At 57.9% G+C, this 26,412-nt stretch overlaps 4 protein-coding genes across 5 annotated transcripts in view; 3 read left to right on the forward strand and 1 right to left on the reverse strand.

Moving 5' to 3' along the window:
* Positions 1 to 3,097, forward strand: part of LYPD2 (LY6/PLAUR domain containing 2) — a 38,186-nt gene extending 35,089 nt beyond the window's left edge. Inside the window, exons 2-4 of the mRNA XM_050801074.1 lie at positions 857 to 974; positions 2,199 to 2,318; positions 2,820 to 3,097. Coding sequence (XP_050657031.1) covers positions 917 to 974; positions 2,199 to 2,318; positions 2,820 to 3,025 — 384 coding nt within the window. The 5' untranslated portion in view covers positions 857 to 916 and the 3' untranslated portion in view covers positions 3,026 to 3,097. The remainder of the gene's footprint in view (positions 1 to 856; positions 975 to 2,198; positions 2,319 to 2,819) is intronic.
* Positions 1 to 26,412, forward strand: part of JRK (Jrk helix-turn-helix protein) — a 387,231-nt gene that overhangs the window by 271,375 nt on the left and 89,444 nt on the right. The gene's annotated exons all lie outside the window — the stretch shown is intronic.
* SLURP1 (secreted LY6/PLAUR domain containing 1) lies at positions 10,897 to 12,343 on the forward strand. Its single transcript, XM_050801070.1, has 3 exons — positions 10,897 to 10,974; positions 11,381 to 11,500; positions 12,026 to 12,343. Exons 1-3 carry the CDS (start codon positions 10,917 to 10,919, stop codon positions 12,157 to 12,159), a joined length of 312 nt encoding a protein of 103 aa, XP_050657027.1. The 5' UTR covers positions 10,897 to 10,916; the 3' UTR covers positions 12,160 to 12,343.
* On the reverse strand, positions 16,572 to 25,230 carry THEM6 (thioesterase superfamily member 6). Of its 2 annotated transcripts, none has more exons than XM_050801055.1 (2): positions 24,722 to 25,230; positions 16,572 to 18,172 (listed from the first exon to the last, which is right to left on the reverse strand). In XM_050801055.1, the coding sequence occupies exons 1-2, from the start codon at positions 25,073 to 25,075 to the stop codon at positions 18,059 to 18,061; spliced, it is 468 nt and encodes a 155-aa protein (XP_050657012.1). In that variant the 5' UTR covers positions 25,076 to 25,230; the 3' UTR covers positions 16,572 to 18,058. The 2 variants fall into 2 exon arrangements, with proteins under 2 accessions (XP_050657012.1, XP_050657011.1); XM_050801054.1 differs by having other exon boundaries at positions 24,563 to 25,230.

Here is a 26,412-nt window from a genome sequence, read left to right on the forward strand (position 1 = left end):
CCTTACCTGCAAGCAGGCGGTAAGCCCTGCCTGAGGGCAGCCTTATCGGAAGGTTAGAGATGAAGGTGTCCAGCTGGCAGGTGGCTGGGGGCATGGGATTAGCGCCCCCAAGGGACCCCAGCTCCTCCCCACCCCACTCTCCATCCAGGACCTTCTCTGCTGACCCAGTAGTTTTTGGCGTTTGTCTCCTTAAGCCTCTGAGCAAACCGTGTAGCTGACTGTCCGGGTGGCAGTTCAGTCCCAGGCCCCCAGTACCCAGCCTGACCACCCAAAGGAGCTGGGAGGTGGGACCAAGGTCCTCCTGGGAAGATTCCAGCCCGGAATCTGGGAAGATCCAGCACACGGATCTGCCCTGGAACACAGATGACCTGAAGCAGGAAGGATCCCTGAGGAGCCAGCAGCAGAGAGTGGCCCACCACCCTTCCCTGTCCCCTTCCAGGCCGTGTAGGGGGGTCCCTGGGCTGCCTGGGGTGAGTCAGTGGGGGCTGTCCTGGATGGAGGGGAGTGGAGAGAAGAGTCGAGTCATAGGGTGTGTAGGAGTCAAGGAGGGTCCCCACAAAGGGAAGGGGGGGCAGCCCCAGGCCACGGCAGCAGAGGTGGGGAGCTGGAGGGGTCAGGAAGGGGCCGGGAGGGGACCCGCCCGTTACTGGAGGAATGAGGAAGAGACAGGGAGGGTCCCAGGTGGGTGGGGTGGGCCTAGAGGGCCAGGCTGGGAGTGGGAGGAGCAGCCTGGAAGGATAGGGAGCCCCTGGAGGCGGGCCTGGGGCGGGGTCTTCACACCTCCACCCTCGGGAAACTTGATCCCACTAATCCGCTCAGCAGACCGGTCTGTCGGCCACCTCACTTGGTGTCCGCTGTACCCCGCCGGGCAGGAGCACTCCCACTAGGGTGAGAGCACGGAGGAGTGGGCCGGACCATGAGGGGGATGCGGCTGGCGCTCCTGGCGCTGGTGCTGGCTGCCTGCGGAGAGCTCGGTGAGGCGTGGGACCCACGGGGAGCTGCGGCAGAGGGAGATGCCACCCACTGACATTCGCACACTGTTCCTGGGGAGGGCACCCCAGGAAGGGGCCTCAGAGGCAGGAGAAGCCAGAGGAGCGGGGCCGGGGTGTGGCCCACCCCTCGCCATAAGGAGAGGAGGGTGGAGATGGAGAGAGGGGCGGGCGGTGAGGGGGGCAGGAGCCTAATGAGGGTGAGCAGAGGGTGGCCTTTGAGGTAGGCGGGGGGCAGCCAGCCACATCCCTGGGCACCAGCCTGGGTGTCGCACTTTATGGGGGGTTATGGGCACCCGAAGGGCCTTGAGCAGGGGAAGGAAGGGGACCCCAGGGAGGCTTTGAGGCTGGGGTGGCAGTAGGGATGGAGACGAGTGGGGAAACCAGACACACGGGGTGGGGTGACTCCCTCACATGGGGCCTGAAACAACCATCGGGGCAATGTCCTGGACTCAACCAGAAGCAGCTGGGCCCAGAGACCCCTGGCAGATGGCTCTGCCCATTTCCCAGAAACAGGTGCACCAGAGGGGGCAGAGGCCCTGCTGGGTCCCCAAAGTGGGGACGGAGGAGTCAGGCCTAGCTGTGCAGCTGGCTGCCCCAGCCAGCATGGGGGCCAGCCAGACCCACCTGGGCTGCTGCCGTTGGGGCTGGGGTCACTAGAGCAGGAGGGAATTGAAGCCTCTCCGTCCCCCTGCCGGCCTGTGAGTCCCTGTGGGAGACGAGTGGGCACCCAGACGCAGCCTGGACGTAGCCTGGTCCACCCTGCATTCCATGGGCCTCCTGGCCGGATCCCTTAACCCCAACAGCAGCACTTCCCTGATGGGGAAACTGAGAGGGTAACCTGCTCCCAGCCACGCCCCCACCTGAGGCTTCCTGCTTGAGGTGCCTCTTGCTATGAAGATGCCAGGGCTTCAGTCCCCCTGAGTCTCCCAAACGTTTCCAAAGGGACTTGGCTTGGCCCCGCCCAGGCCTTGCCGGCTGGATCCCCGCCCCCAGCAGCTGACTCTGACTCTGGGATGCAGGGTCCCGAGGCGGAGCCCAGCCTGTCCCCAACCCCAGGCTCCTGGTATTGTTCCTGAGTTTTGGCCGGTGGGCACCTTGACCCTGGCCAGTGTCACTGTCCCCTTCAGACCTGGGCTTCCAGGACAGACTGTCTCTAGGCTTGGGAGGGGTGAAGCCTGCCTGACAGCCCTTGTCCCTTCTCCCCAGCGCCGGCCCTGCACTGCTACGTCTGTCTGGAGCCCACAGGAGTGTCCGACTGCAACACCATCGCCACCTGTACCATGAATGAAACCATGTGCAAGACAACACTCTACTCCCGGGAGATAGGTCAGTGGGCACGGAAGGCGGGCAGAGCTGGGTGCCCGGTCAGAGCCACCTCCAGCCCAGTCACCCCCAGCCAGCTTGGCCCCAGTGCACAGCCACCACCTCACCCATCTCCAAAAATGGCTTTCTGCCTGAGCTAGGCCTCCCTCTGCCCTCCCCTTTCTTCCTCTCTCCCTCCTGTCCTTCAGTGGGGAACACATCTGCGACCTCGTTTTGGGGGGACTGGGGAAGGTGGGCACACTTACAGACTTTGGTTTCACAGTCACCTCAGGGTGGGAACTGCCCCATCAGGTCGGGTGCAGAATGCCAGGTGTGTGCCTGGCACATGGTAGACACCCGGACAACACCAGTGGGAGGAAAGAGGAAGAGGAGGGCACTGGGCCAGGAGGGATGGAAACCCGGGTGGTGACCCCAGAGTGAGGCCTGCATGAGGTGGTGCCGGCAGGGACCAGGGCTTGGAGGCAGTAACCAGCCCTGATGGCTGACTCTTCCCGCACCCCACAGTGTACCCCTTCCAGGGGGACTCCACAGTGACCAAGTCCTGCGCCAGCAAGTGTGAGCCCTCGGATGTGGATGGCATTGGCCAGACCCGGCCCGTGTCCTGCTGCAACACTGAGCTGTGCAATGTAGATGGGGCACCTGCTCTGAACAGCCCTCACTGCCTGGCCGGGGCCCTCACGCTTCTCCCACTCCTGAACCTCCGACTCTAGAGTCCCCCCCAACCCCCATGGCGCTGCGCCAGCAGGCCCTGTGCGGCCCAGCCCCGAATGCTTTGAAGAAGTGCCCCCTGCACCAGGACTCCTGAGTCTCCTTTCTGGGCACAGACCTGCCTTCTAGGGCAGAGAAAGGGGCCCCGAGCTGCATCTCTAACCCTGTCTATGTCCCCGTTCCTGTTTGTCTGTCTCTCTTCCTGCCTTCCTGTGATGTTAAGCTCTATCCCATCGTGAGAACAGCCACTGGGCCTGGGACCCCCACACAAACCATGCAGATCTCTGCTCTCAGGGGATGTGGGGGCCTGACCAGGGTGGGGCAGGAGCTGAGACCCATGGGCAAGGGAGCACCACATCTACCAGGGTAAAGTCAGGGCCGGCTCCTGGAGGAGGGGGCATCAGGGCCAGGCCTTGAATGATGGAGAGATCTGGCAGGCCTTGAGGAGGGCAAGGCATTGTCAGGTGACAGGAAGGTCAAGGCAGTGACCAGGATCTGGGGTTGTCCCCTGGAGCACCCCACTACCCACCTCCCCAGCCTAAGCAGGGCCTTGCCCCAAGGCTGATGGTGGAGGCTGCTTTGAGGAGGAGGCCATGGGCCAGATCCCAGTGAGTCCACTGCCTGCCTCTCCGGGCTCACCCCACATGTCCACTTCATATCCCTGTCCTCACTTAGCTCTACTCCCAGGGGTCGGGTGCCCAGGGGGCCAGATGCCCAGGGCAGCACAAGTTCTGGTGCAGAAGGGGCCTTCATTTCACCTTGGCCCTAGGACAGTGCCCCAGTCCTCCAGGCAACTCACCAGGGAGTCCTCTGCCCCAGAGGCCTCCAGGCTGAGACTCCCCATGATCACAGGCAGGGACATGCATGCACACACATGCACGTGGTCCTAGAAACACACAAGGAACTCAAGGACATGAGGAAGGACAGGACCCAGTGGTCCTACTACCCAGCACCGGCCCCTCCCAAGGGCTGCGCAAGGGAGGTGGTGGCAGGAGACGGGCCCCAGCCTGGACAGAAGAGAAGAATGTTCACCCTGGAACCTGCCCCTCCCCCTGGACCCTGCAGACCCCCACTGAGCCTACCCACCTCACCCTCCCTGCTTCAGGAGCTCTTTCTGGGCCCCTGGGTGTCACCCTCCTGGGACTAGACCTGTAGTTCACAGTGGGCGCTATGGTCCAGGGCCTGCTCCCAGGGGCCAGGCCCCCACAGCCCAGTGAGTCCCACCACCTGGAACACAGTGACCATCGGTCAGAGACGCCTTGGGGGTAGAATGAGGGCAGCCTCCTGGAGAGGAAGGGGCCTGGGAGGCTAGGAACATTCTAGTGCTGTCTTGGATGCCGCATCCAGGCTGTGACCCTGAGCTCTGATTTTGTCAAGAGGGAGACACGCTCTCAGCCATCAAACATGTCACAGCTCTCAGCTGGCTTTTCTCAAGACTCTCACAAAGTGGCCTCAAAGCCTAGTCTGAGACTCTATTTACACACACACACACACACACACACACACACACACACACACCCTACAGAGAGTGGGAACAAGGCCTATCTGTGATCAGAGATCAGGACTCAGCCTGGAATCAGGATGGGGGCTTAGTCTTTGGCCGGTGATCAGGGCTCAATCTGTAACCAGTGCCAAGCCTTGATCTATGATTGATGTCCTGGCTCCGTGTGTGAGCCTGTAGCTCAGCCACAGAGTATGACTCAGTCAAGGGCCAAGGATCGGGATTCGATCTCTAACCAGGATCCAGGCTCAGTGTGTGATTGTGTGATCAGGAAAAGGCTTCAGTCAATGATAGGGGAAGAGGCTCAGTTAAGGCCCAAGCACAGGCTGTGAGTGAGGCCCATTCCAAGCCTCAGAGCCCTATCTTTGACCTTAACCTCACCGTCCACGATGCCACCTTTTGGGTGCCTGTCCCTGAGATTCCCCATGACCCAAGTCCTTCAACCAGGCTTACTCCTCAGCTTGCCAGTGGGGTAGGAGGGGCTTATAGTGAGTGCCAGGGCAGGGACCCAGGGCCCCACCAGTGCAGTGCCCTGGGCAGTTTCACAGCCTGTAGGAATGAGCAGGGCAGGGCATGGTTTGATGGGAAAAGGAAGAGCCAGTGGTTCCAGATTTTGGTTAGAAGAGGAGCCAGGAGCAGGCAGGGGAGGGGAGGAGTTGAACCCAGTGTCTGGTGGCGCAGGCCACTCCCACCCCTGGCGGGCTGATGGGGTGGGCTCTGCTCCTCTCTAGGACCTGCCAGTTCCAGCACCCTCTGCCCCGGCCCCATCACATCTGGCCCTGAAATCAGAGGAATGATGAGACCACCTTGCCAGCCGTCCTTTTTTCTCTCCTACTCCTGACCTTCCCAAGGCCACCTGCTGTGACCTTCCAGAACAGGACGAACCCCTGCCTCACTTCCTCAGGGAGCAGGTCTCAGCCCACCCCGGGCAGGGATGTCTGGATCTCAAATGCAGACAAGAGAGCCAGGACAAAGCTGGAACCCAGCACTAACCTTCTTTTTTTTTTTTTTTTTTTTTTTTTTTTTTTTTTGAGACAGAGTCTTGCTCTGTCGCCCAGGCTGGAGTGCAGGGGCACGATCTCTGCTCACTGCAAGCTCTACCTCCTGGGTTCACGCCATTCTCCTGCCTCAGCCTCTCGAGTAGCTGGGACCACAGGAGCCGCCACCTCGCCCGGCTAATTTTTTGTGTTTTTAGTAGAGACGGGGTTTCACCGTGTTAGCCAGGATGGTCTCGATCTCCTGACCTTGTGATCCGCCCGTCTCGGCCTCCCAAAGTGCTGGGATTACAGGCTTGAGCCACCGCGCCCGGCCCCCAGCACTAACCTTCAAGAGGACAAAGCACCCTCAGGACCTCAGTCATCACCTCCCACATCTCGGCATTAGCAATCCCCCCACCGCACTGCCAGGACATCTTCCTCAGCCTCAGCCCTGTGCCCGCTGTCATCATGCCATCTAAGCCACCAGTCAGTGTCCCTGGGTAGCTACTGCAGCCACCTCCAGCTCCTTGCCTCCCCCTTTCTATTCTAACCATTGTTAAATCAGCAGCCAAAGCTGAGAGCTCACTCAGTGCCTGTCTATGCAAAAAACCCCAATCCTGGCCAGGTGCGGTGTCTCATGCCTGTAATCCCAGCACTTTGGAGGCCAAGGTGGGCGGATCACGAGGTCAGGAGATCGAGACCATCCTGGCTAACGTGGTGAAACCCCGTCTCTACTAAAAATACAAAGTGGTGGCGGGCGCCTGTAGTCCCAGCTACTCAGGAGGCTGAGGCAGGAGAATGGCGTGAACCCGGGAGGCAGAGCTTGCAGTGAGCCAAGATTGCGCCACTGCACTCCAGCCTGGGCGACAGAGCCAGACTCCGTCTCAAAAAAAAAAAAAAAAAAAAACTCAACCCTCCAAGGTACTTGACTAGCTACCAGACTCACCTGTGAGATGTGACTGGCTCTGCAGCCTGGACACAGGGTCAGAACCAAGGCTGGGGGTATCAGACTGGCAAGTCCGAGATCCCATGGAAGAAGGCCTGAAACAGGTCTGTCCCAGTGGGGCAGGTTCTGCCCTGAGAAGGAGTAAGATTCCCATTCCCAGGGGTGTCCAAAGCTGTGCTGAGTTCTGTTAGAGAGGTTACAAAGCATTTGTACCCTGGGGAGAGGTCATCCTGAATGCCCACAAATACCCATCCTGGGTCACCTTGGAAGAAACAACATTAAGCCTGTCTTTAACTACTCATCCACCCATTCATTCCATCCATCCACACATCCACCCACCCATCCATCCATCCATCCATCCTCCACCCACCCACTCAACCATCCATCTCCCCTTTTAGCCATACATTATTCACCCATCCATCCTTCTACCCATATGCCCACCCACCCATCCATCACTCTCTTCATCCATCCACCCATCCCCTATCCGTTTATCTATCCATACATCCATTCATCTATCCATCCATCCATCCACTCATCCATCCACTCATCCATCCACCCATCCATCCACCCATCCATCCATCTTCTGTCCAGTCTCCATTCATTCACTCATCCATCCATCCCCCCTTTCATCTACCCATCCACCCACCCCTGCATCTATCCCTCTTCTCTCTCCCAACCATCCACCCACCCATCCATCCACCCACCCATCCATCCACCCATCCACCCACCCATTCATTCAGCCATCCTCCATCCATCCACCAAGGCACCTACCTATTCATCCATCTATCCCCCTTCCATCTACCCATCCATCCATTTTCCATCCATCCCCCATCTATCCATCCACCCACACATCCATCCATCCATCCACCCATCCATCCATCCATCCATCCATCCTCCACCCATTCCCCCATCTATCCATCCATCCATCCATCCATCCATCCATCCATCCATCCATCCATCCTCCAGCAAATACTGCTCAACGGTCAGCATGGTCAGACCCAGGCTGTGGGAGAAGGATTCTTAGAGGAATGGAAACATGTTCTACTTGAGGAGATGACAGTCCAGTAGTCCCTCAGGCCAGCCCAGACAGGGCAAGCATCAAACACCAACGGTGGTGGTGGGGCTTTTTGACTGCATGCTGAAGGCAGTGGAGAGCCAGGGAGCGTTTCTGGGAAGAGCAGTGTCATGGCCAGTTTGAATTTTAGCTGGTCTCTCTGAGAGGAGGGTGAAGAGTGTAGCCAAGGAGAAAGGGTCAGGCCCCTGGGAAAGAGACTGGGCTGACATGGCAGATAGCTGGGGCTTGGTGTGAACTGGCTCAGTGCTGCAGGCCTACCATGGATGAGAACTCCGGGGTTTGGGAAATGGAGCTGCCCTCAAAAAACCTGGTCTCCCGGTTCCGCATGTCGGGAAAAGGTGTGGATTCATGGAGAGGCAGGAGGAGGAGAGGGCAGTCACCTAACTAGGGCATAAATTCTCCCTGCTTGAGTCGTGTCTGACACAGTGCTGCTTTTCCACCTGCCAATAGGGTGCTGGGCTCAGGGATGGGCCAAGTTAGTGCCCACTCTTCCCACACAGCAGAAAGGCTGCCTGTGCCCCTCTGCTGGCTGATACTCCCACCCAGAGCACCCTCTGAGGACTTCCCTCCCTTTCAAAGCCAATGCAAGCAGCAGCTGAGAGCAGTACCCCTGTCCTCAGCATCTGCCCACCTCTACCCCAAGTACACCTGCACTGTAATCAGCACAGAGCTGAGGCGAAAGCGTGATGGAGACCCATCCTTTGCCAGATACTTGCTAGTTTTCACAACCACCCTCTGGCAGATGTTCCCCTGACCAGTGTATAGATGAAAGAAAGTGGGGTGAGAGTGTCTTGTGAGTAGACATAAGCCACACGGAAGGCTGGGTGGAGCTCAGGTTCCAGAACTGGACAGTCTCTGACTCCTCTCGAAACATCTGGGTGTATCTGTGGACCAAGCCCTGGGGAGAGGCTGCTCTTGGCTGCCATCTGTGCACCAACCCATGTCAGCCCCTTTGTTTGATTTGCAGTAACTACGCCCTCCCTTGGCTTTCTTGCAACCATCCCATAGCCTCACACAACTCACCTCAGCCCACAAGGCCAGGTCACTTCAGCTTTCACAACTACTAACAGAAAACCAAAGACTGGAGGGAAAAAGGGACCACATCAAGGCCACAGATGGAGAGAGCAGTAGGCCAAGACCAGAACCCAGGACTCCTGGTGCCAGTCCAGAGCTCCTTCCGGCATCGAATTCTGCCTCAGAAGGGCCCACTCACTCACTACACATTTGTCTGCCACCACGCTTATAGCCACCCATCCCTCCATCCCTGAATTCTCCCATCATTCATTTTTTCACCCATCAACTATCTCAAATGTCATTCATTCAGTAATCCATCCACTCATCTTTCCCCCATTCATTCCTCTATCCTCCACCCACCCATCCACCCATCCTCCATCCATCCTTCTGAAATCCACCTATCCAAACATCTATCCAACATCCATCCATGCATCCACCCACCCCTCCTCCACCCATCCTCTGCCCATCCACCCATCCATCCCCCATCCATCCACTCATTCTCCTCTCATCCCCCATCCATCCACTCATCCTCCCCTCATCCCCCACACATCCACCCATCCATCTTCCACCCATTCCCCATCCATCTCCCACACATCCACCCATCCATCCCCCATCCATCCCATATTCTCCCCCACTCATCCATCTACCCATCCAGCCATCTATCCATCCATCCATCCACCCACTCCTCCATCCATCCATCCACCCATCCATCCATCTATCCATCCCCCACTCATCCTCCACTCATCCCCCACCCATCCACCCATACATCCTCCACCCATTTCCCATCCATCCCCCATCCATCCACCCATCCATCTCCTATCCATTCCATATTCATCCCCTACTCATCCATCTACCCATCCATCCATCTATCCATCCATCCCCCACCCATCCACCCATCCAGCCTCCACCCATTTCCCATCCATCCCCCATCTATCCACCCATCCATCCCCACCCATCCAAACATACGTCCTCCACCCATTTCCTGTCCATCCCCCACCCATCCATCCTCCACCCATTTCCCATCCATCTCCCATCCATCCATCCATCCATCCCCCACCCATCCACCCATATGTCCTCCACCCATTCCCCATCTATCCCCCACGCATCCACCCATCCATCCTCCACCCATTCCCCATCCACCCATCCATCCACCCACCCACCCGTCCATCCATCCATCCCCCATCCATCCTCTATTAATTCCCGACCCATCCACCTATACATCCTCCACCCATTTCCCATCCATCTCCCACCATCCACCCATCCATCCCATATTCATCCCCCACCCATCCACACACTCATCCATCCACCCATCCACCCATTCATCAACCCATCCATCCCCCATTCATTCACCCATCCATCCCCTATCCATCCCCTATTCATCCCCCATTCATCCATCCCCCATCCATCCATCCATCAACTCATCCATCTATGCAACCACCCATTAGGACATCACAGGACAGAGAAACCAGAGAGGCTGGTATACCTAGAAGGACTGTGGAGAGGAGCACCTTAGTGGGCCTCACAGCATGGGGAAGATGTGGGACATCAGATGGGAGACCAGGCAATGTGGTCACTGAGCGGCATGGCATAGGCAGGCATGGATATGGAACAGGGTGTGGTAGGCGGCATGCAGTAAAGAGTAGACAACACAGTCAGGCCAGGAGGCTGGAGGATGAGCAGAATCCTATTGTCAGGAACCTAAAACCAAGAAACTTAGGCTTGGTCTAAAGGTCATTAGTGGGAAGGGGCTGGCAGTGATGAGCGGCCACTCCTGGGCCCAACCCTGTCAGCCTGAGAGCAGTCTAGCTGCCCCACGCTACCGTCACCTGACACCTGCTTCCTACCTCTGGCCTCTACTTTGCAGGTGTGTATCAGGTGTACCCAGACCAGGTAGAGGTCTGTGGAGAGGGCTGCAGGCCCGGCTGCAGGGGGGGGGTGCCAGGCAGGGCTAGAGCAACAAGGGCAGAGGCCACACTGACCCGGGTCTTAAGGGTCCCCCAGGTTGGGGCTGGGTGGCCTATGTGAACCCCAGAGGCACAGCCAGGACATGGGGGCTCATCCGAGGGGCAGTCTGAGCTCAGTGGGAAAGGCCTTCTCTGTCAGAGCTGTCCCAGGACCACTGGACATGGCTGGGGAAGAGTGAGTTCCCCAGTGCTGGAGGTGTGCAAGCAGAGGGCAGGGTCATCGTCCTCAGAGCTCCCAGATCCAGCTCCCTGCCTGCCTGCCATGTTCCTGCCAGCTGCCTCCCCACTGGGCCCTGTACCGCCTTCCTGACTCACACGGCCAGTTCTGCCACCGCCCAGAAGCCGGTGCCCAAGGGGCTGGGTATAAATCCTTGATGTGAGGCTGGCTGCCTCTCGTTGCTCCTGACCACGGAGCAATGGCCTCTCGCTGGGCTGTGCAGCTGCTGCTCGTGGCAGCCTGGAGCATGGGCTGCGGTGAGTAGGCCGAAGGCTGGTGGGGACCCTGCCTCTGAGCTTATCTGCCCACCTCCTAGGGGGATGGGGCTGTTAGGGGTGCTTTGGAGCCGAGAGCCTCCTTAGGCCCCCATGAGGCTCACACTCCTCATTCTCAGTGACCCTCCTGGATCCCAGAGCCCAGCTTCACCCTGGGACAGGGGTCATGGCTCCATTCTGCAGGAAGGAAGATGGAGGCTTGGTGGAGGGATGCAGCATTCAAGTCTGTGGCTCAGCTCAGTTAGAGAAAGCTGCCAGAGAGGCCCCTTTGAAGGGCTCCCCAGGGCCTTGAAAGATGTCAGCGAGACTCCTTCAGCCCCTGCCTCCTGGTTCCAGGATGAGGCCCCCGAGGCCAGGTGATGAGGTTCTGCCCCCATCCCTCACCTAGGTGAGGCTCTCAAGTGCTACACCTGCGAGCAGCCCATGGTCAGTGCTGCCTGCAAGACCATTACCTACTGCAAGCCGGAGGACACAGCCTGCATGACCACACTGGTGACGGTGGAGGCAGGTGAGTACAGGCCCCACGGCAGTGCCGGCTGCACTGGAGTCAGGGCCACCTCCCCCAAGTGCCTCCCTCCTTTGCTGGTGCTCCTCTCAGCCCAAAAGGCAGCAGGTGGGATGGGCAGAACAGGCTGCCACACCTTGGCTGGGGTACCTTCCACGAGGGTGGCACAGCCCCCTCAGAGATCCAGTCCTGGGGCACCAGGTGCTGGAGGTGGGTGGGGCTTAATGGTCGGGGTCCCCTGGGGGCTCAAACACCAGCTCTGACACAGACCCACTGGGTGGTGTTGCCACAGCCTCTGGGCTCGGGCTCCCATCTCAGGGCAGGCACTTCAGAGGTCCGACAAGTCCTAATAATTCATGAACAGGTCACAGTCGGAGGAGGGCTGGGCCCCGGGCGGCTTCACAGATGTGGGCTATTGGGAACGGGGATCCCAGGGAGGGCGAGGTCAGCGGACGGCGGTTGGGAGCAGTGCAGCAGCAGGCAGGCGCTGCAGAGGAGTGTGGGTTCTGACACTGGCCCACCCTGCAGAGTTCCCCTTCAACCAGAGCCCCGTGGTGACCCGCTCCTGCTCCCGCTCCTGCATGGCCACCGACCCCGACAGCATCGGGGCCGCCCACCTGATCTACTGCTGCTTCCGAGACCTCTGCAACTCGGAACTCTGAACCGAGGGCGGCAGGGTGGAAGGTGCTCCTCAGGCACCTCCTCTCTGACGGGGCCCGGCTCCACCTGCGGTCACCTCCTGCTGCCGGGGCACAGCTCACTCATGGGGTCTGAGGGGAGAGAACCACACCAGGGGCACCCTCTGCCTTCCATACCCCACACTTATAAAACATAAATAAGCCAAGAGTGGAGATGACTTTTGTCCTTCCTGGGCACTGACACCCTGCAGAGCTGGCCTTCAGGAGAGCCAGGCTGAGTGACAGCACATTCTAGGCACCTGCTCCTCCCTATCACCCAGAGCCTCTGTGACCCATTTCACAGACAGGAAAAGAGAGACTTAGGGGGAGAAATGCCTCCTGGGCCCCTTTCCTGATGCAAACTAGCCTGGCATCTCAGACCAAGGCCTGTTTCCTAGCCCAGGGAACATCTCCTCCCGCTAAAATCTCCCCCGCACACCCTGGAGGCGTCACTGCCACCCTGGAGTGGAAAGGAAGCTCAGAGTTGGAATCCACTTTCCTCCCAGGGTGGATGCATCTGGCTCTGCCTGCGAGGCCCAGGGGGTCTTCCTGGGCGTGTGCACCTGGGCCTGCTGGTACCACACAGCTCCACGGTTTCAGTCACCTCCTCTGACAACTGCCCGCTGTCCCCTTGGGACGGCTGAGGAGATTAGAGGAGGAGGAGCCCAGGGTCCTCAGGACCCAGGAGACCTGACTTTCAGGCTTGCTTCCCCCTCTGCCTGGCCCTGGCTGTCCCATCACAGTCACAGTGCTCTGTGCCACTGTCGGGAGGTGGGCAGAGCCAGCGGGGAGCATGGGCTGCTGTGGGCCTGAGCCACCCCCAGACATTGCCCCTCATCAGGCCCCAGTCCCCTGGTGTCCCCTGGGCTGCACACCTTCTAAGCGCTGCCCAGCTAGGTCTTGGGTTCTAAGGCCCCACACGCCAGCTGGGCCATGCCCGTGGGGTCGTGCGGGCACCTGTGGCTGCTGGGGTGGGAGCAGTATGCAGCAGGCAGTGGTCTGACCAGCTGGGCATACCCGAGGCACATGCGGGAGTAACCAGGGCAGTGGCGGGGGTCGCCCAGGACCCCTGTGAGAGCTCACTTCTCTCTATGAAGGGCCCAGATGTCAGAACCTACCCCTACCTCTACACCCTCCCAGAAATACCAGGAATTAAATGCTCTCCCTGGGGAGCAGCCCCGACCAGAGAAAGCTGCCAGAGAGGCCCCCTTGAAAGGCTCCCCGGGGCCTCCCCGCTAGCCAGCACCGGGCCTGCGGTGTGGCTGCCCGTTAGGGCACGTCCCCTGGGTCATGGCCGGACCTCCAAGGGCCTCACCAGGGCCTGGATTGGAGCCAAGGGGCCAGGGCCTTGACCTCACCAGGTGGACCAAGCAAGAAGTCGCCGCATCTCTGGCGGCGTCCCCAGAGGCGCAATGGGGTGAGGCCTCCAGGCTCTTTCGGAGCGCAGTGGGGAGGGCTCAGCGGGTGCCCCCATCCCTGGGAAGGTACCTGCGGGGGCCCCCCGGCGCTGACCCCGCGCAGCCAGCAGAGGGCGCGCGCCCGAGCCCCGGAACCCGCGCCGCGAAGGCCCCTCCCAGAGCTCTCTCCGCGAGCACGCAGAGACCCTGTGCACTCTGCCAGGAACCTCCACTGCGAGCGCGGCCGCGCCGCCTGGACCCCGGGGTCCCGCAGCACAGAGTTCAGAGACCGGCCTGGAGGACCGGTCATGGCTCCATTCTGCAGGAAGGGAAACTGAGGCTTGGGGGAGGAATGCAGCATTCAAGTCTGTGGCTCAACTCAGTTAGAGAAAGCTGCCAGAGAGGCCCCCTTGAAGGACTCTCCGGGGCCTTGAAAGATGTCAGGGAGACTCCCGCCTTGCATGTCGCCGCGACCCTCCCAGGAAATGCGTGGGGAGTCCACGGTCCAGCAGGGACCTCGGGAGGGCACGCCCACGGGGTGGGGCTCGCGGGGGCCAGGCGCTCACTACTGGGGCGCGAGGGGTCTAGGGAAGGGAGTGGGCGCCGCATCCGTGACCGCCGCAGGACGTGGGGAAAGCTGGCGGGGAAGCAGCCAGCTGCAAGAGGTGGCGGTGGAGGGGAGGGAGAGGGGCGCCCAACCGGGCCGCTAGGCCCTGCTGCGCGGAGGGGAAGCGGAGGCCCTTCTGAACCCCACTACCGCGGAGAGGTCCAAGGAGCCAGCGCTACTCTTGCGCAGCTTTGAGAAATCTCTAAGATAAAGGAGAGGGGTGTGCAGACCCTAGGGCGTCCCTCCCTGCCCTCAGGAGCAAGACCCTCCACCTCCCCAAGTGTGCCCTCAACTCGCAGGTGTCCAGAGGGGAAGTCATGCGGGAAGCGGCGGCCTGGGCCTGGGACGCATCAGCCCCTTTGGCCTGCCTCGTTGAGCCCTTGGGGGCCACACTGGGAATTCCCTGCCTTAGTCTGTTTCCCTGTCCATGAGGTGGGCGATGGTCCTGCTGTCCCAGAATTCCGGACACCAGGCACAGCCGAACTCCACTCAGCAAGACCTCAGATGTGGGGATCTGTGTCCCTGGGCCCTGAGGGGACACAACAGTGGCCACTCAGCAGACTGAGCCTAGAGGCAGTGGCTGGGTGCTGAGACTGAGGAGGTAACTGGCTCAGGGTGAGCTCCGGGGACACCCACCAAGGCAGTCGTGACTCCACCTGGCCATCAGAGGGCACAGCGCCCACTCCCCCAGGACGACCGGCCCGTGAGTCGTGACTGTCCACCTGGCCATCAGAGGGCACAGTGCCCACTCCCCCAGGACGAAGGGCCCGTGCACAGCCACCACCCCAGGACCTCTGGACACACTCCCATACCCTGTACCTGTCCCTTCTTCACTAGGATCCACCAAGGGCCTCCTGGGCCCAGCACCTGGACACTGTGCAGACACCTCCAGGGGTGGAGGCGGCTGGGGCAGAAATTCTGCAGCTGTTGGCCTTGGGGGAAGGACGCGGGCTGAAGCAGTCACTGCCCTTTAACTTCTCTGAGGTGGTGGGCCCACAGGAGCAGAGTGGGCTCTAGTGGCCCTGCCAGGACAAGGCACTGGTTCGCTTCCAATCCCAGCCGCCCATTCCCTGACCCAGGCCAGTCCTGCTGGCAGGAATCAGCACCACCACAGCCAACAAGGGCCCTCCTCCCCCCTGTGGTCCACCCATCCTCCAAAAACAAGACCAAGAGAGGGCCCTGCTGGCTCAAACCTTCCTCTGAGCCAGCCTACGACAGCCCAGGATGTTCAGCCTCCGCATGGAGAGAGAAGTCCCAGAGGCCTGCGGGCGCTGCCCGTTCAACCACCTTGAAGCTCTCCCGTTGCTTGTGCACGCCTGTGCAAATGCACACACACACGAATGCACACAGGCACGCACATGCATATGCACACTGGATACACTCACCCCTAGTCTAGTCACTGAGCCCCACTCCCCATCCAGGCCAATGTGCCTTCCACCACCCGGGGACAGCTGCTGAGCCAGGGACCGCAATGGCATCGTCACATAGTGTCCCCCTAAGTCCCCAGGCACCCTGTCCTGTGGCCCCCGCCCTGCTCAGGCAGCTGCTCATGACCACTGGCTGGACAGCATCCCCACAGCCTCGTCTGCAGCCCCACTGGGAAGCCTGTCTTGTAACACTCAGCTCAGACACCCATCGCAACCCCACGAGCCACCTCCCCCAAGGACCCCCAAGAAAGAAGAGGCTTCTGGCCAACCGCCTTGGCTGCAGACCCCAGACTTGCCGCGCAAGTTTGCTTCCCCTCTCCAGCCCTACTGCCCCATCACTAAATGCTGGGTTCATAGCTGTTTCCAACTGCCCACTCCTTCCCTGGCCCTCAGAGCCTTCTGGACCCTCCCAGGAAGGTGGTCAGAGCATGGACATGGCCACATCCCACCTCATTCACCTTTATGTCCAGGAGGGTCCCACTCCCCCTCTACCACTTTTGAAGGGCCCACAGAACAGCCCCTATGCTCTGCCTCCCATCCACCACCCACCAAAATCCATTGACCTCTGCCTCCAATGGCTGCCTGCACCCTGCCAGAGGCTCTGGGAGGCTGGAGGCCCAGACCCAGTCTGGGGCATGACCTCCAGGGTAATCCCTGAAGGAGGGAGAACAGCAACCTGGAGCCGGCATCTGTAGATGGGGCTGCAAGCCTCAAGAGCTGGGAACCAGGGGGGCCACAGCAGGAAGGGCTCCCCAGGGGGCTTTGAGCAGCACCTTCTTGGCCTCAGTCCTATGCTCCATGGGATGAGGACAAGTGCCCTGCCAGCCTGATCCCTAAGTTAATGGGAGCCCAAGAAGCCTGGATACCCCCCATGCCAGAAAACCCATCCTGGGAATGGGCCCCACCTCAGCCCGTCTGGATGGTAGTGGTGGTGGGAGCTCAGAAACAAGGACCTCCCCAGCACGGTTGCAATGAAAACCCTTTAATGTTGGGCTTTCTTTAAATAAAACAGAAAGATTGCAGCTTTCCAGTGGTGGCTGTAAGTCAAGAGCAGCAGTGGGGGCAGGCGTGTCCTATCAGGGGCAGCGCTGTAGCTCCTGGCTCTGGCTCAAGGTGGGCTTCCTGGAGGTAGCGGCAAAGAGGCAGTTCTGGATGTGCAGGCACAGATGCAGGGGCACAGGCAGGTGGGCACAGGGCCCTGAGCTGACAAGAATGACCACCACACCCCGCTAGATGGGGCACCTCCTCTCTGGGAGCTGAGGGCATCAGCTGGAGCCTCAGGCTGGGACCAGCCCCAACTTTGCCTCGGTGACTCTGGGTATTCCAGTCCTCAGTTTCCCCAGCTGTAAGGTGAGGTATTAGGCAGGAGGAGGTGGCCCCAGCCAGTGTCCTAGTAGCCTGGTGTCTCCATTAGGGAAGCCTGAGAAGCTGCCAGGAGAGGCTCTGCTAGTGCAAGGCAGGGCCGGCCCAGCAGCTGACAAGGAACATGCTAAATACAGAGGGCACAGTTGTTAAGAAGATGCCTGCTGGCCGGGCCAGCGAGTGGTACAGAGGCCTGTGGTACTACAGGCCCAGAGAGGGCAGGGATCAGCCCCAGTCACAGAGCATGGCCCTGGTGGGCACTCAGGGGTGGGAGTGGGCAAGGGCACCCCTGCAGAGTCCCACACCTGCTCTGTTCCCTCCGACAAAGGAACCCCCAGCAGGAAGCCTGATACCTCTCCAGGAGCCCCTGTGCCACCCAGTCACCTAGTCTGGCCCCTCTCAGCCACAAGGCTACCCTCCCATCCAGCCTGACTGGAGGTGGAGGAGGAGGAGGAAGCGGCAAGGCCGACTGCAGCGGGGAGCCCGGGTGCCCTGTCCTCTGTCGGCAAATGCCTCCCTTCCCTCTGCCTCCAGCCCCAGCCTCTGACCACCCAGGCTCTGCCCCAGGCCTCCATCCACCTCAGCGGAAGCCAGAGGAGGCTGCCTGGCAGATGCTGCTCTGACCCTTCAGGAGCGCCCACTGCACCTGAATCAGGCCCAGGCCCTGGAGAGGACAGGCCTGTACCCAGGATGCTCTGGCCGGGCCCTGCCTCAGCCCTTGCAGTGGTCAGAGCCAGGATCTAGACTCAGGAGGCACCTGTGGGTCCCTCTGCTCCAGGCAGTGTCCTCCCCTACCTAGGCCCACACGAGTGGCCTCACTGTAGGGCGAGACAGGACTCCCCTTTGCTCATCCATCCTCACCTTGAGGGCAGAGCTGGGTGAGGATGCCGATGCCACCCCCTCCCTCTGCCTAGCGTGGAGCCCAGCACAGAGGGCTATCAATAACTGGGGGGCCCAGTGGGTGAAGGGGGATGGGCCAGCTGCTCAGGAGGCCACTCCAGCTGGAAGAGAGTGCAGCCCAGCCTGCCCATCTTCAGGCAGCCCCCAGGCCCAGGATGGTGGCCGGAGCAGGCAGGGTGTGAAGGTGGTGGTCACTGGTCCTTGGTGACATCACTGAGCCCACTCTCCATGCGGAGCAGCTGGCTGCTGGCCTCGTTGTAGGAGATCCAGTGCTGCAGGTCAGCGGGCAGCTCAGGGGGCTCCACCTGCAGTGGACAGAAAGGGGACACCCACCAAGCTGCGGCCTTCTCACCTCTGGGCCACTGCCCACACTGCTCCCCAGCCCATGACCTTCCAGGAGCCCCCGCCCCGCGGCCTGCCATGCTTTGCCCATGCCTCCCCAGGCCCTGCATACGTGTGCGACCCCTGCATACCCACCTTGACATGGCCCCGCTTGTGCCAGGCCCATCTCCCCTAGGGGCCATCCCCAGAACCCAGACAGAAGCCCATGAAGTTGGCAGGTTGGGAAAGGCTGACGAGAAATCCAGGGGCCTCAGGGTGACAGGGGATGTCAGGCCTCTGCCCAAGCCAAGCCATCGCATCCCCTGTGACTTGTACATATAAGCCCAGATGGCCTGAAGAAACTGAAGAATCACAAAAGAAGTGCAAATGCCCTGCCTCACCTTAACTGATGACATTCCACCACAAAAGAAGTGAAAATGGCTGGTCCTTGCCTTAAGTGATGACATTATCTTGTGAAATTCCTTTTCCTGGCTCATCCTGGCTCAAAAAGCTCCCCCACTGAGCACCTTGTGACCTCTACTCCTAGAACAACACCCTTTGACTATAATTTTCCTTTAGCTACCCAAACCCTATAAAACGGCCCCAGCCTTATCTCCCTTCGCTGACTCAGCCCGCCTGCACCCAGGTGATTAAAAAGCTTTATTGCTCACACAAAGCCTGTTTGGTGGTCTCTTCACACGTGACAGAGGGCCAGGATGGGAGCCCTCCTCCGGGAAGGTACCACACAGGGCTCACTGGGTCCTCTTCTTTCTCCAGGGCACCCGGAGCACGGCACTTCATCCGCCAGGGCAGCCTGGGCCTGACCACTCTACTTCAACCCTCTCCACACACACAGCCACCATGTGGCAATGGCAGCCAGGCTCCAGGCCACTCCTGAGGGGTCCACAGCCTTGCAGATGGGCATTGGGAGCGCCCAGAATGAGGGGACAGGCCAGGCACAGGCCCACCCCCACTTCAGGGCGGAGCAGCACACGGATGTGCTCAGAGCTGGAGCCCAGACCTTCCCTGCAGATGGGCCAGGACCCCCATGGCAAGTCCCAGCAGAGCTGGGCCTGGACTCTTCCCTGGACGACTCCCCTCCCTCCCTAACTAGTTTCAACCATGTGACCGACGCTCGCTCCAGCCCAGCTCTGCCCCTTTGGCCACATCACCGCAGGCCAGCCTCCCAACCTGCGAGACCCCGCCCTGGCTCAGCCTGCCCAAACTGTACCCGCAGGCGTTCCACGTCACCCACAGGGTCTCTGCTGTTCTGGGTCCCAGCCTTCACCTCCCACAGGGACCTCACCAACCAGCCCCTGCCTGATGTTATCACGCCCTCTTTCCCAGAAAAGCAAGCCGGGTTCCCCATCTCCTCAGCCTCCGCGCCCGGCTCTCAGCCTTGGTGGCCTTCCCCTCTGGACTCCAGATGCATGAAAGACATACAGAGCCCAGCACCTGGGGGCAAGGAGAGATCTAGGCCCTTTAGGGGGTTCCCAACTGTAAACCAAAAATAACATCCGAAGGTACCCCCAACCATCTGAATGAACTTCTTCCAATAGGCCAGGGCCCTCCACATTTAACCTGAAAGACCAGCCGAGGCCGTAAAGAGGGTGTGAGACAGGCCTCATTATGCCCTCCAGCATTAACAACACACACCTTAAGTCTGACAAGAAACTTTCACAATCTAATCCCTCTGAAGCCTGCAGCCTGGAGGCTTCATCTGCATAATAAAATCTAGGTCTCCACAACCCTTATCTTAATCCAGACATGCCTTTCTACTGATAATAGCTCTTCAACCAACTGCCAATCAGAAAACTTTTAAATCTGCCTATGACCTGGAAGCCCCCCTTCCAGATGGCATCAATGTGAACCCTTCATATAGTGATTGATGTACTGTGCCTCCTGGAAATGTATAAAAGCAAGCTGTACCCCAACCCCCTTGGGCATGTGTCCACCTGTCGTCAGGACTGGTGTGTCCTTATCCTTGGCAAAATAAACTTTCTAAATTGACTGAGACCTATCTTGGATACTTTTTGGTTCACATGACTCAACAGAAACAGAAGACCAGGGAGCTGTGCCCTGTGGCCTGCTGTGCAGCTTTGTGCAGCGCCATCGCTCCTCTGAGCCTCAGTTTCCCCACCCCTGACATGACCTCTCAGTGTCAGAGGCATTGGAACCAGTGACTCCATTTTGAGTGAGGGCTGGGAAATGAGGCTGGGGCCTGCTGGGCTGCATCCTCAGAAAGTGAGATATTCCGAGCCTCTAGATGTTCACAGTTGTAAAAAGTAAAGTAGAGGTTCCTCTTCAAGGACTTTCCTCCTGATGTAATTAGGAACAAATAGTAACTTCTCTTAAAAGCAAAACTTATTCAAAGACCTGTGCTAACATTCTTAAATATCTGCTAGCCGTGATAAAGAAATCAATGTACTTTATGTTCTTAGCTCCCACAATTTAGCCTAAATATTTGCCCTGGCATGCTTATACCGGTCCAAGCAAGCATTAGGTCATAGCCTGTTCCTCTTCCTTATTTGAAGGTGTTTTTACCTTTCTCAGCATTCCACAAATTACTTCCTTCCTTTGTTCTCCTATGCCTTTGCCTCTTTTACAAAGTTCTAAGTTGCTAGCCCATCAGGACAAATATGGAATGTGAGGTCCCGTTCCAGCCAATGGAAACCCGGACACAGCAGTAGGGTGGATGCGTCAGGTTATAAATGACCCTGTTTCCTTTGTTCGGTGTACTCTCGTGGCAAAGCTGCTAGCGAGTGTACCCTTTCTGCAGGAAGTAAAAATGGCCTTGCTGAGTAAATTAATGTTCAAGTGCTATTTCTGTACGGCACCGGGGAACAAGCATTTCAAACGATTTGGCAGCAATCCGTACGGGAAACGGGATGATGACGAGAGAGAGAGAGAGAGAGAGAGAGAGAGAGAGAAAGAAAGAGAGAGAGAGAAATTAAAATGTAGAGGGAAAGAATAAGTAAGAGAGAAACTGGAAGAGATAGAAATCAAAGGAAGACACAGAGGGTGAAACTAGGAAAAATAAATAGTGTAAAAGGAAGGCATAAAGTTAAGACATGTTGAAGATTGTGAAAGTCTTAAGAAAAGCTATAAAAGGGAATTTACGCAAGAAATAGTGTATATTTTAAAAGTAATTAGGCCTCCTGAATGTAAAATTATTTTTTAAAAAAAGTTTATATACAAGGAATGTAAGAAAAATAAAATATACTTTTAATAACAGGACTATAAAGAGGTATAAGAATATGGATTTCTACCTACATTAAAAGGTTAAAAATATATTTTGTTTTAAAGGTTTAAGCAAGTTTTAAAGTGTTAACTGTAAAGGAAATTCCGTATGTAAACATATTGGCTAAAGTTAAAGGGGTATCATGCAGTTTTTCTGTGAACTGGTCATTAAAAGCACAATAGATTTTTCTTAAAGCACTAACCCGCTCTTTAACAAAATTATAAAAGCTTAAAAAGAGTCTATAGAAATCTTACCTTATAGTCAGACATTAAAATTGAATAAATAATGTCTACAAGATTTTATTAAGTTTAACATTAATAGCACATTAATATAAAGGTAAGATTTAACTTATCTGGTATAAAATCACACAAAAAGCACTGTCAAATATAAAATGGTGTTTAGCTTTCTTAAGGCCCAAAGGCGGCCAGATAAGTCACAAGAAACCTCATGTCCAAGGCCACAGTGCACAGGGGCAGTGAAGGCCCCAAGAAGGCCAAGACCTTAAGAGGAAGCAGGGCCGCAGCGTCCCCTGGGCTGCGCTGAGCAGGAATGGAGTGGGGCTTCAAGCCCTGGATATGCAGCAAAAGTTATATACTTAATTTATCTTCCACTTTCCCTTCCCTCGGAACTCAAAGTCTTTTAGCACAGCTACCACCCCTAGAATTTCCAGTACCAGCACCAGCCTGAAAACCACGTCCTCATCAAAAGACAGAAAGAAAACACTTGAGCCAGCCTGGGAAAAACGCTATTTTATGCTGTTAACCACTGAGACAGGCGTCCGCAGAGCCAAGAAAAAATGGTCCCACCATTTTTCTTGAAAGATGTTTCAAGAAAACATCTTTCTCTCAGAATCATGGGTTACTGTACTAGGATCAAGCCCTACTAAGTTAAAGAAAGCTTAATTTTCACATACCTTCTATATTGCTTCCTTTCCTTACTCTGTTACTAGTTCCTTTGTTATTACTGTAACTAACTCACCTCAGACCACTGCCTTTAATGCTTGCTCTGTCATACCTTGCGGAAATGTAAAAGATCAACAGCAGCTAGCCTTTTCACAGACACTTATGTCCCAGCCCTCTGACAGTTACCCTAGCACTCATTGTTGCAATGACCTGCAGCCAAGATGCCGATTTTCTGCTGCTACCACCTGGCAACCTTATAGTAAATGGGACTACACCCTTTACACTACTCAGCAACAAAGCTGGACTTCCATAAAAAAGGTCTGTGCAGTTCTAAAACCCCTCATCTATTTCACTGAAAGGGACTACCCCTTCTAACTGTCAGCCTTATCAATATAACCCTGTCCTTCTCTCTATCACCACCTCCACCTTAACTAACTCTAGGCCTGCCCTTAGTCACTTCTGTGGTACGGGGACTGACATAATGGAAAAGATCCCCTAGGTATTTTTAAATACGCATTATTCCCTCATCTCTCCCTTCTTCAGTAGCCTCAGTTCTAGATCTCACACTAGTTGCTTCTACATCTAATAATAAAACTAGGGTGTCTATTGTAAAAATAAGAGATCTAAGACAGATCTTAGCCATCAAAACAGAGTATCAAGATGCAAATGCCTGGCTGAAATGCATTAAATATTCCGTTCACACTTTAAATAGAAGCGATTGTTATGCATCGGGTTATATAAATGGCCCTGTTTCCTTTGTTCAGTGTACTCTCGTGGCAAAGCTGCTGGCCAGTGTACCCTTTCTGCAGGAAGTAAAAATGGCCTTGCTGAGTAAATTAAATTTATGTTCAAGTGCTATTTCTTTACGGCACCGGGGAACAAGCGTTTCAAACACAGTTAAGGGAACAAATTAATAATGTTTACTAAACAGACCCAGACTTGGAAGTGTCCAGATACCCCCGATATCTGGAGAACAAAGGCATTCCTAATTTTGAAACCCCGTCTCTACTATACAAAAAAGTAGCCGAGCGAGGTGGCAGGCGCCTGTAGTCCCAGCTAGTGGGGAGGCTGAGGCAGGCGAATGGCATGAACCCGGGAGGTGGAGCTTGCAGTGAGCCGAGATCGCGCCACTACACTCCAGCCTGGGCGACAGAGCGAGACTCCATCTCAAAAAAAAAAAAAATTGTAATTAAGAAAATTAATCCTTTATCACAAACCCTTGTAGCAGAACACATCTCCTCATATATACAAGCATTGCACCTAGGGTGGACGCGTTCCTCCTGTTACAGGAACGTCCTACTCAGTCTTTGGAGCAGCTATTCTTTCACCACTTTACTTTCTTAATAAACTTGCTTTCACTTTGCACTGCAGACTCGCCCTGAATTTCTTCTTACACAAGATCCAAGAACCCTCTCTTGAGGTCCGGATCTGAATCGCTTTCCTGTAACATTAGGACTGATGTGAGACATTGACCCTCCTCTGCTCGGGAGGCACCTGTCCGAGACCGGAGACGGCAGCGCCCTAAGGGCACACCAGGGGTGGGTAAGCCCTGGCTTCCTGCATGGACGCTCCAGGCAACTTTTCAGGCATCTGCTCTGGCCATATCGGCCACCAGTCCCCAGGGCCCCAGTTGTCACGCTGCTGGGGAGGTTCCGCCCTGCTGGAAGGAGCGAGTCCTGGGGAGACGCATGGCCCTCCTCTCTCCAACTGCGGAAAGGCCAAAAGGCTTGCAGCTCCTCGGCTCGGTACTTCAACCCCAAACCCAGGTGACCAGGACCCAGGCCTTCAGCTCTAAGCTGTGCGAAAGGGGGGTTCAGGTCCTTGGGAACTCCTAGGAACCTCTTCTAACTGATCACCCCTCCAGCCTATATTCAGGACCAAGAACCAGAGAGAGAGGTCAGCACTCTAGCCACAGAACAGAACCCCAGGCGAGAGGGGAGGAGTGAACATGAAACCGTGAGGCGCCAGGTTAAGAAATGGCAGGAGGGAAGCACGCTAAGCCAAACTATGGAGTTGATTCGGGGACCCTAGGAACCCCCATGAACAAAGGCATCAGTGAGGAATGCCCGGTAGAGAGGGACGGGCCGGAGCGGCAAGAGGCAGGACTCCAGCAGTACCCGAAAGAGGTGCAGGCAGCTGGCCTTCCCTAGAGGAGGTGGCCGGGGACTAGGAGAAGCCCCTGGAGGTCCCGCAAAGGCCGTGCTCCGGGGCCAGGGGCGGGGGCCGCTCACCCTGCGCTGGCACAGGTGCTGCACGACACGCTCGGGTGAAGTGCCCAGCAGGTGCTGCCGGAAGCGCAGCAGCGCGCACACGAAGCCGTCCCGCAGGCTGACAAAGCGCGCCTCCAGGTAGAACGCGCGGTCGTCCCAGCCCAGCAGGCGGGTGCGCACCTCGAAGGGCTCCAGCAGGCGCAGCGAGCGGCGGTGGCGCGCACATGAGGCCGCCAGCACTGAGTGCGCCCGCAACTCCCTCAGCGCCCCGAGCACCCCGCAGCGGGTCAGGTGCGCGGTGCGCGCAAAGTCGGCCTCGCGCAGGTAGCGCGCGTTGTTCATGTGCAGCAGCAGGTCCAAGTCCGAGGGCAGCACGCGGCCCGGGAAGCGCTGCTCGGCTAGCAGGTCACGGACGCGCGGCTGCAGCAGGCGCGCGCGCAACACGGCGCACGGGAAGCGCACCAGGTACCAGCCGTCCAGCAGCGCAAAGACGGCGAGCCCCAGGGCCAGCAACGCCACCAGCAGCCCCAGCATCGCGGCGGCAGGCGCGGGGTGCTGCGAAGCCGGTGGCGCTGGTGCCGGTGTCCGCGGCGCTGGCGACGGTGCCCGCCAGGCCTCTTGGGAACTCGCGAGCGCAGCGCGGCCGGAGCGAACCACAGCGCGAGGCCGGCCGGGGGAGAGGTGCCCGGAGCCCCGCCCACGGTTGCTTGATCCCCTCAGCGCTCTAGGTGGTCAGTCCCGCCGCCCAGGCCTGCGCCACTTTCGCGTTCCCCGGGGCGGGGCGGGCGGCGCGCTGAGCGCCACAGCGGCACCTGGCGGCCATGAGCGTCGCTGCAGGCGCGAGGGTGTCCGCGCGCCCCGGCGTCTCCGCCTCCCCCTAGCACGGGCCCCTCGCCAGGCTCTGAAGACGCGGTCTGGCCCTGGCCATTGGGCCCTTCGTCTGAGCACAGTCAAAGGCTCTAGCAGCTCCGCGGCCGAAGCCGCGGGACTTTTCGTGGAAAATGGGACCCAGCCCGGACGCCAGGGGCGCTGCAGCGGACTCTGCGGTAACCTAGCTTCTGCTCCAGGACCTCCACCCCGCAGCGCGTGCTCAGCGGCTCAGGGCGAATCACGCTCTGGTCCCCATGCGCATTTTCAGCCCCAGCCAGTACCTCGTTACTCGCCCTCACGACTCTCATTCTACCCCCTAAAGGTCCTGGCAATCCTAGGCCTCTCCCGAGCATTCCCGCCCTTCCTCCCTTTTGAAACCGGAGCAAATCAGGGTTGGGCGGAAGAGGGGGAGCCCGGGTGAGAGTCATGACTCAGCTGCGGACTTCAAGTGTCCCCGGAGGCCCTGGGGCGCAGGCCCAGCGGGCTGTGGCACAACTCGGCTGTCCTGTGCCCCTTCCCTACGAGTCTGGGGAGGAAAGGCGGCCCAGAGAAGGCCGGACCAGCTCTCCCCGCCAGCCCCAGGCTCTCAAATGACAGCGGATGCCGGCGACCCGGGATGGGGTCCCAGAATTGCTGGGTTAAACAAGCTCAGGATTCAGGCCTGGGCCTGGGCTCGGGTTCCAGGGATCTGGACCTCCCTTAAAGGAGGAGCTCCCTGGGGCGGCATCTGGCTCTGCTTGATAGTCCGAGGGACAGGGAGCTCACTACCTCTCAGGGCAGCTCCCCCAGTGCCGAGACCAGCTCAGTCTGGAAGACCCTAACCCAGCACGCTAGAGGAATTAAAGACACACACACAGAAATATAGAGGTGTGGAGTGGGAAATCAGGGGTCCCACAGCCTTCAGAGCTGAGAGCCTGCAACAGAGATTTACCCACGTATTTATTCACAGCAAGCCAGTGATAAGCACTGTTTCTATAGATTATAGATTAAAAGTATCCTTT

The sequence above is a fragment of the Macaca thibetana genome, chromosome 8 (genome assembly GCF_024542745.1).
Source record: "Macaca thibetana thibetana isolate TM-01 chromosome 8, ASM2454274v1, whole genome shotgun sequence".
NCBI lineage: Eukaryota > Metazoa > Chordata > Mammalia > Primates > Cercopithecidae > Macaca > Macaca thibetana.

Coding starts and splice junctions, on each gene's coding strand:
- SLURP1 (XM_050801070.1), top strand. CDS start 10,917: ATGGCCTCTCGCTGGGCTGTGCAGCTGCTGCTCGTGGCAGCCTGGAGC. Junction 10,975..11,380: donor AGCCTGGAGCATGGGCTGCG/GTGAGTAGGCCG, acceptor TCCCTCACCTAG/GTGAGGCTCTCAAGTGCTAC. Junction 11,501..12,025: donor ACTGGTGACGGTGGAGGCAG/GTGAGTACAGGC, acceptor CCCACCCTGCAG/AGTTCCCCTTCAACCAGAGC.
- THEM6 (XM_050801054.1), bottom strand. CDS start 25,075: ATGCTGGGGCTGCTGGTGGCGTTGCTGGCCCTGGGGCTCGCCGTCTTT. Junction 18,173..24,562: donor AGCACCTGTGCCAGCGCAGG/GTGAGCGGCCCC, acceptor TGTCCACTGCAG/GTGGAGCCCCCTGAGCTGCC.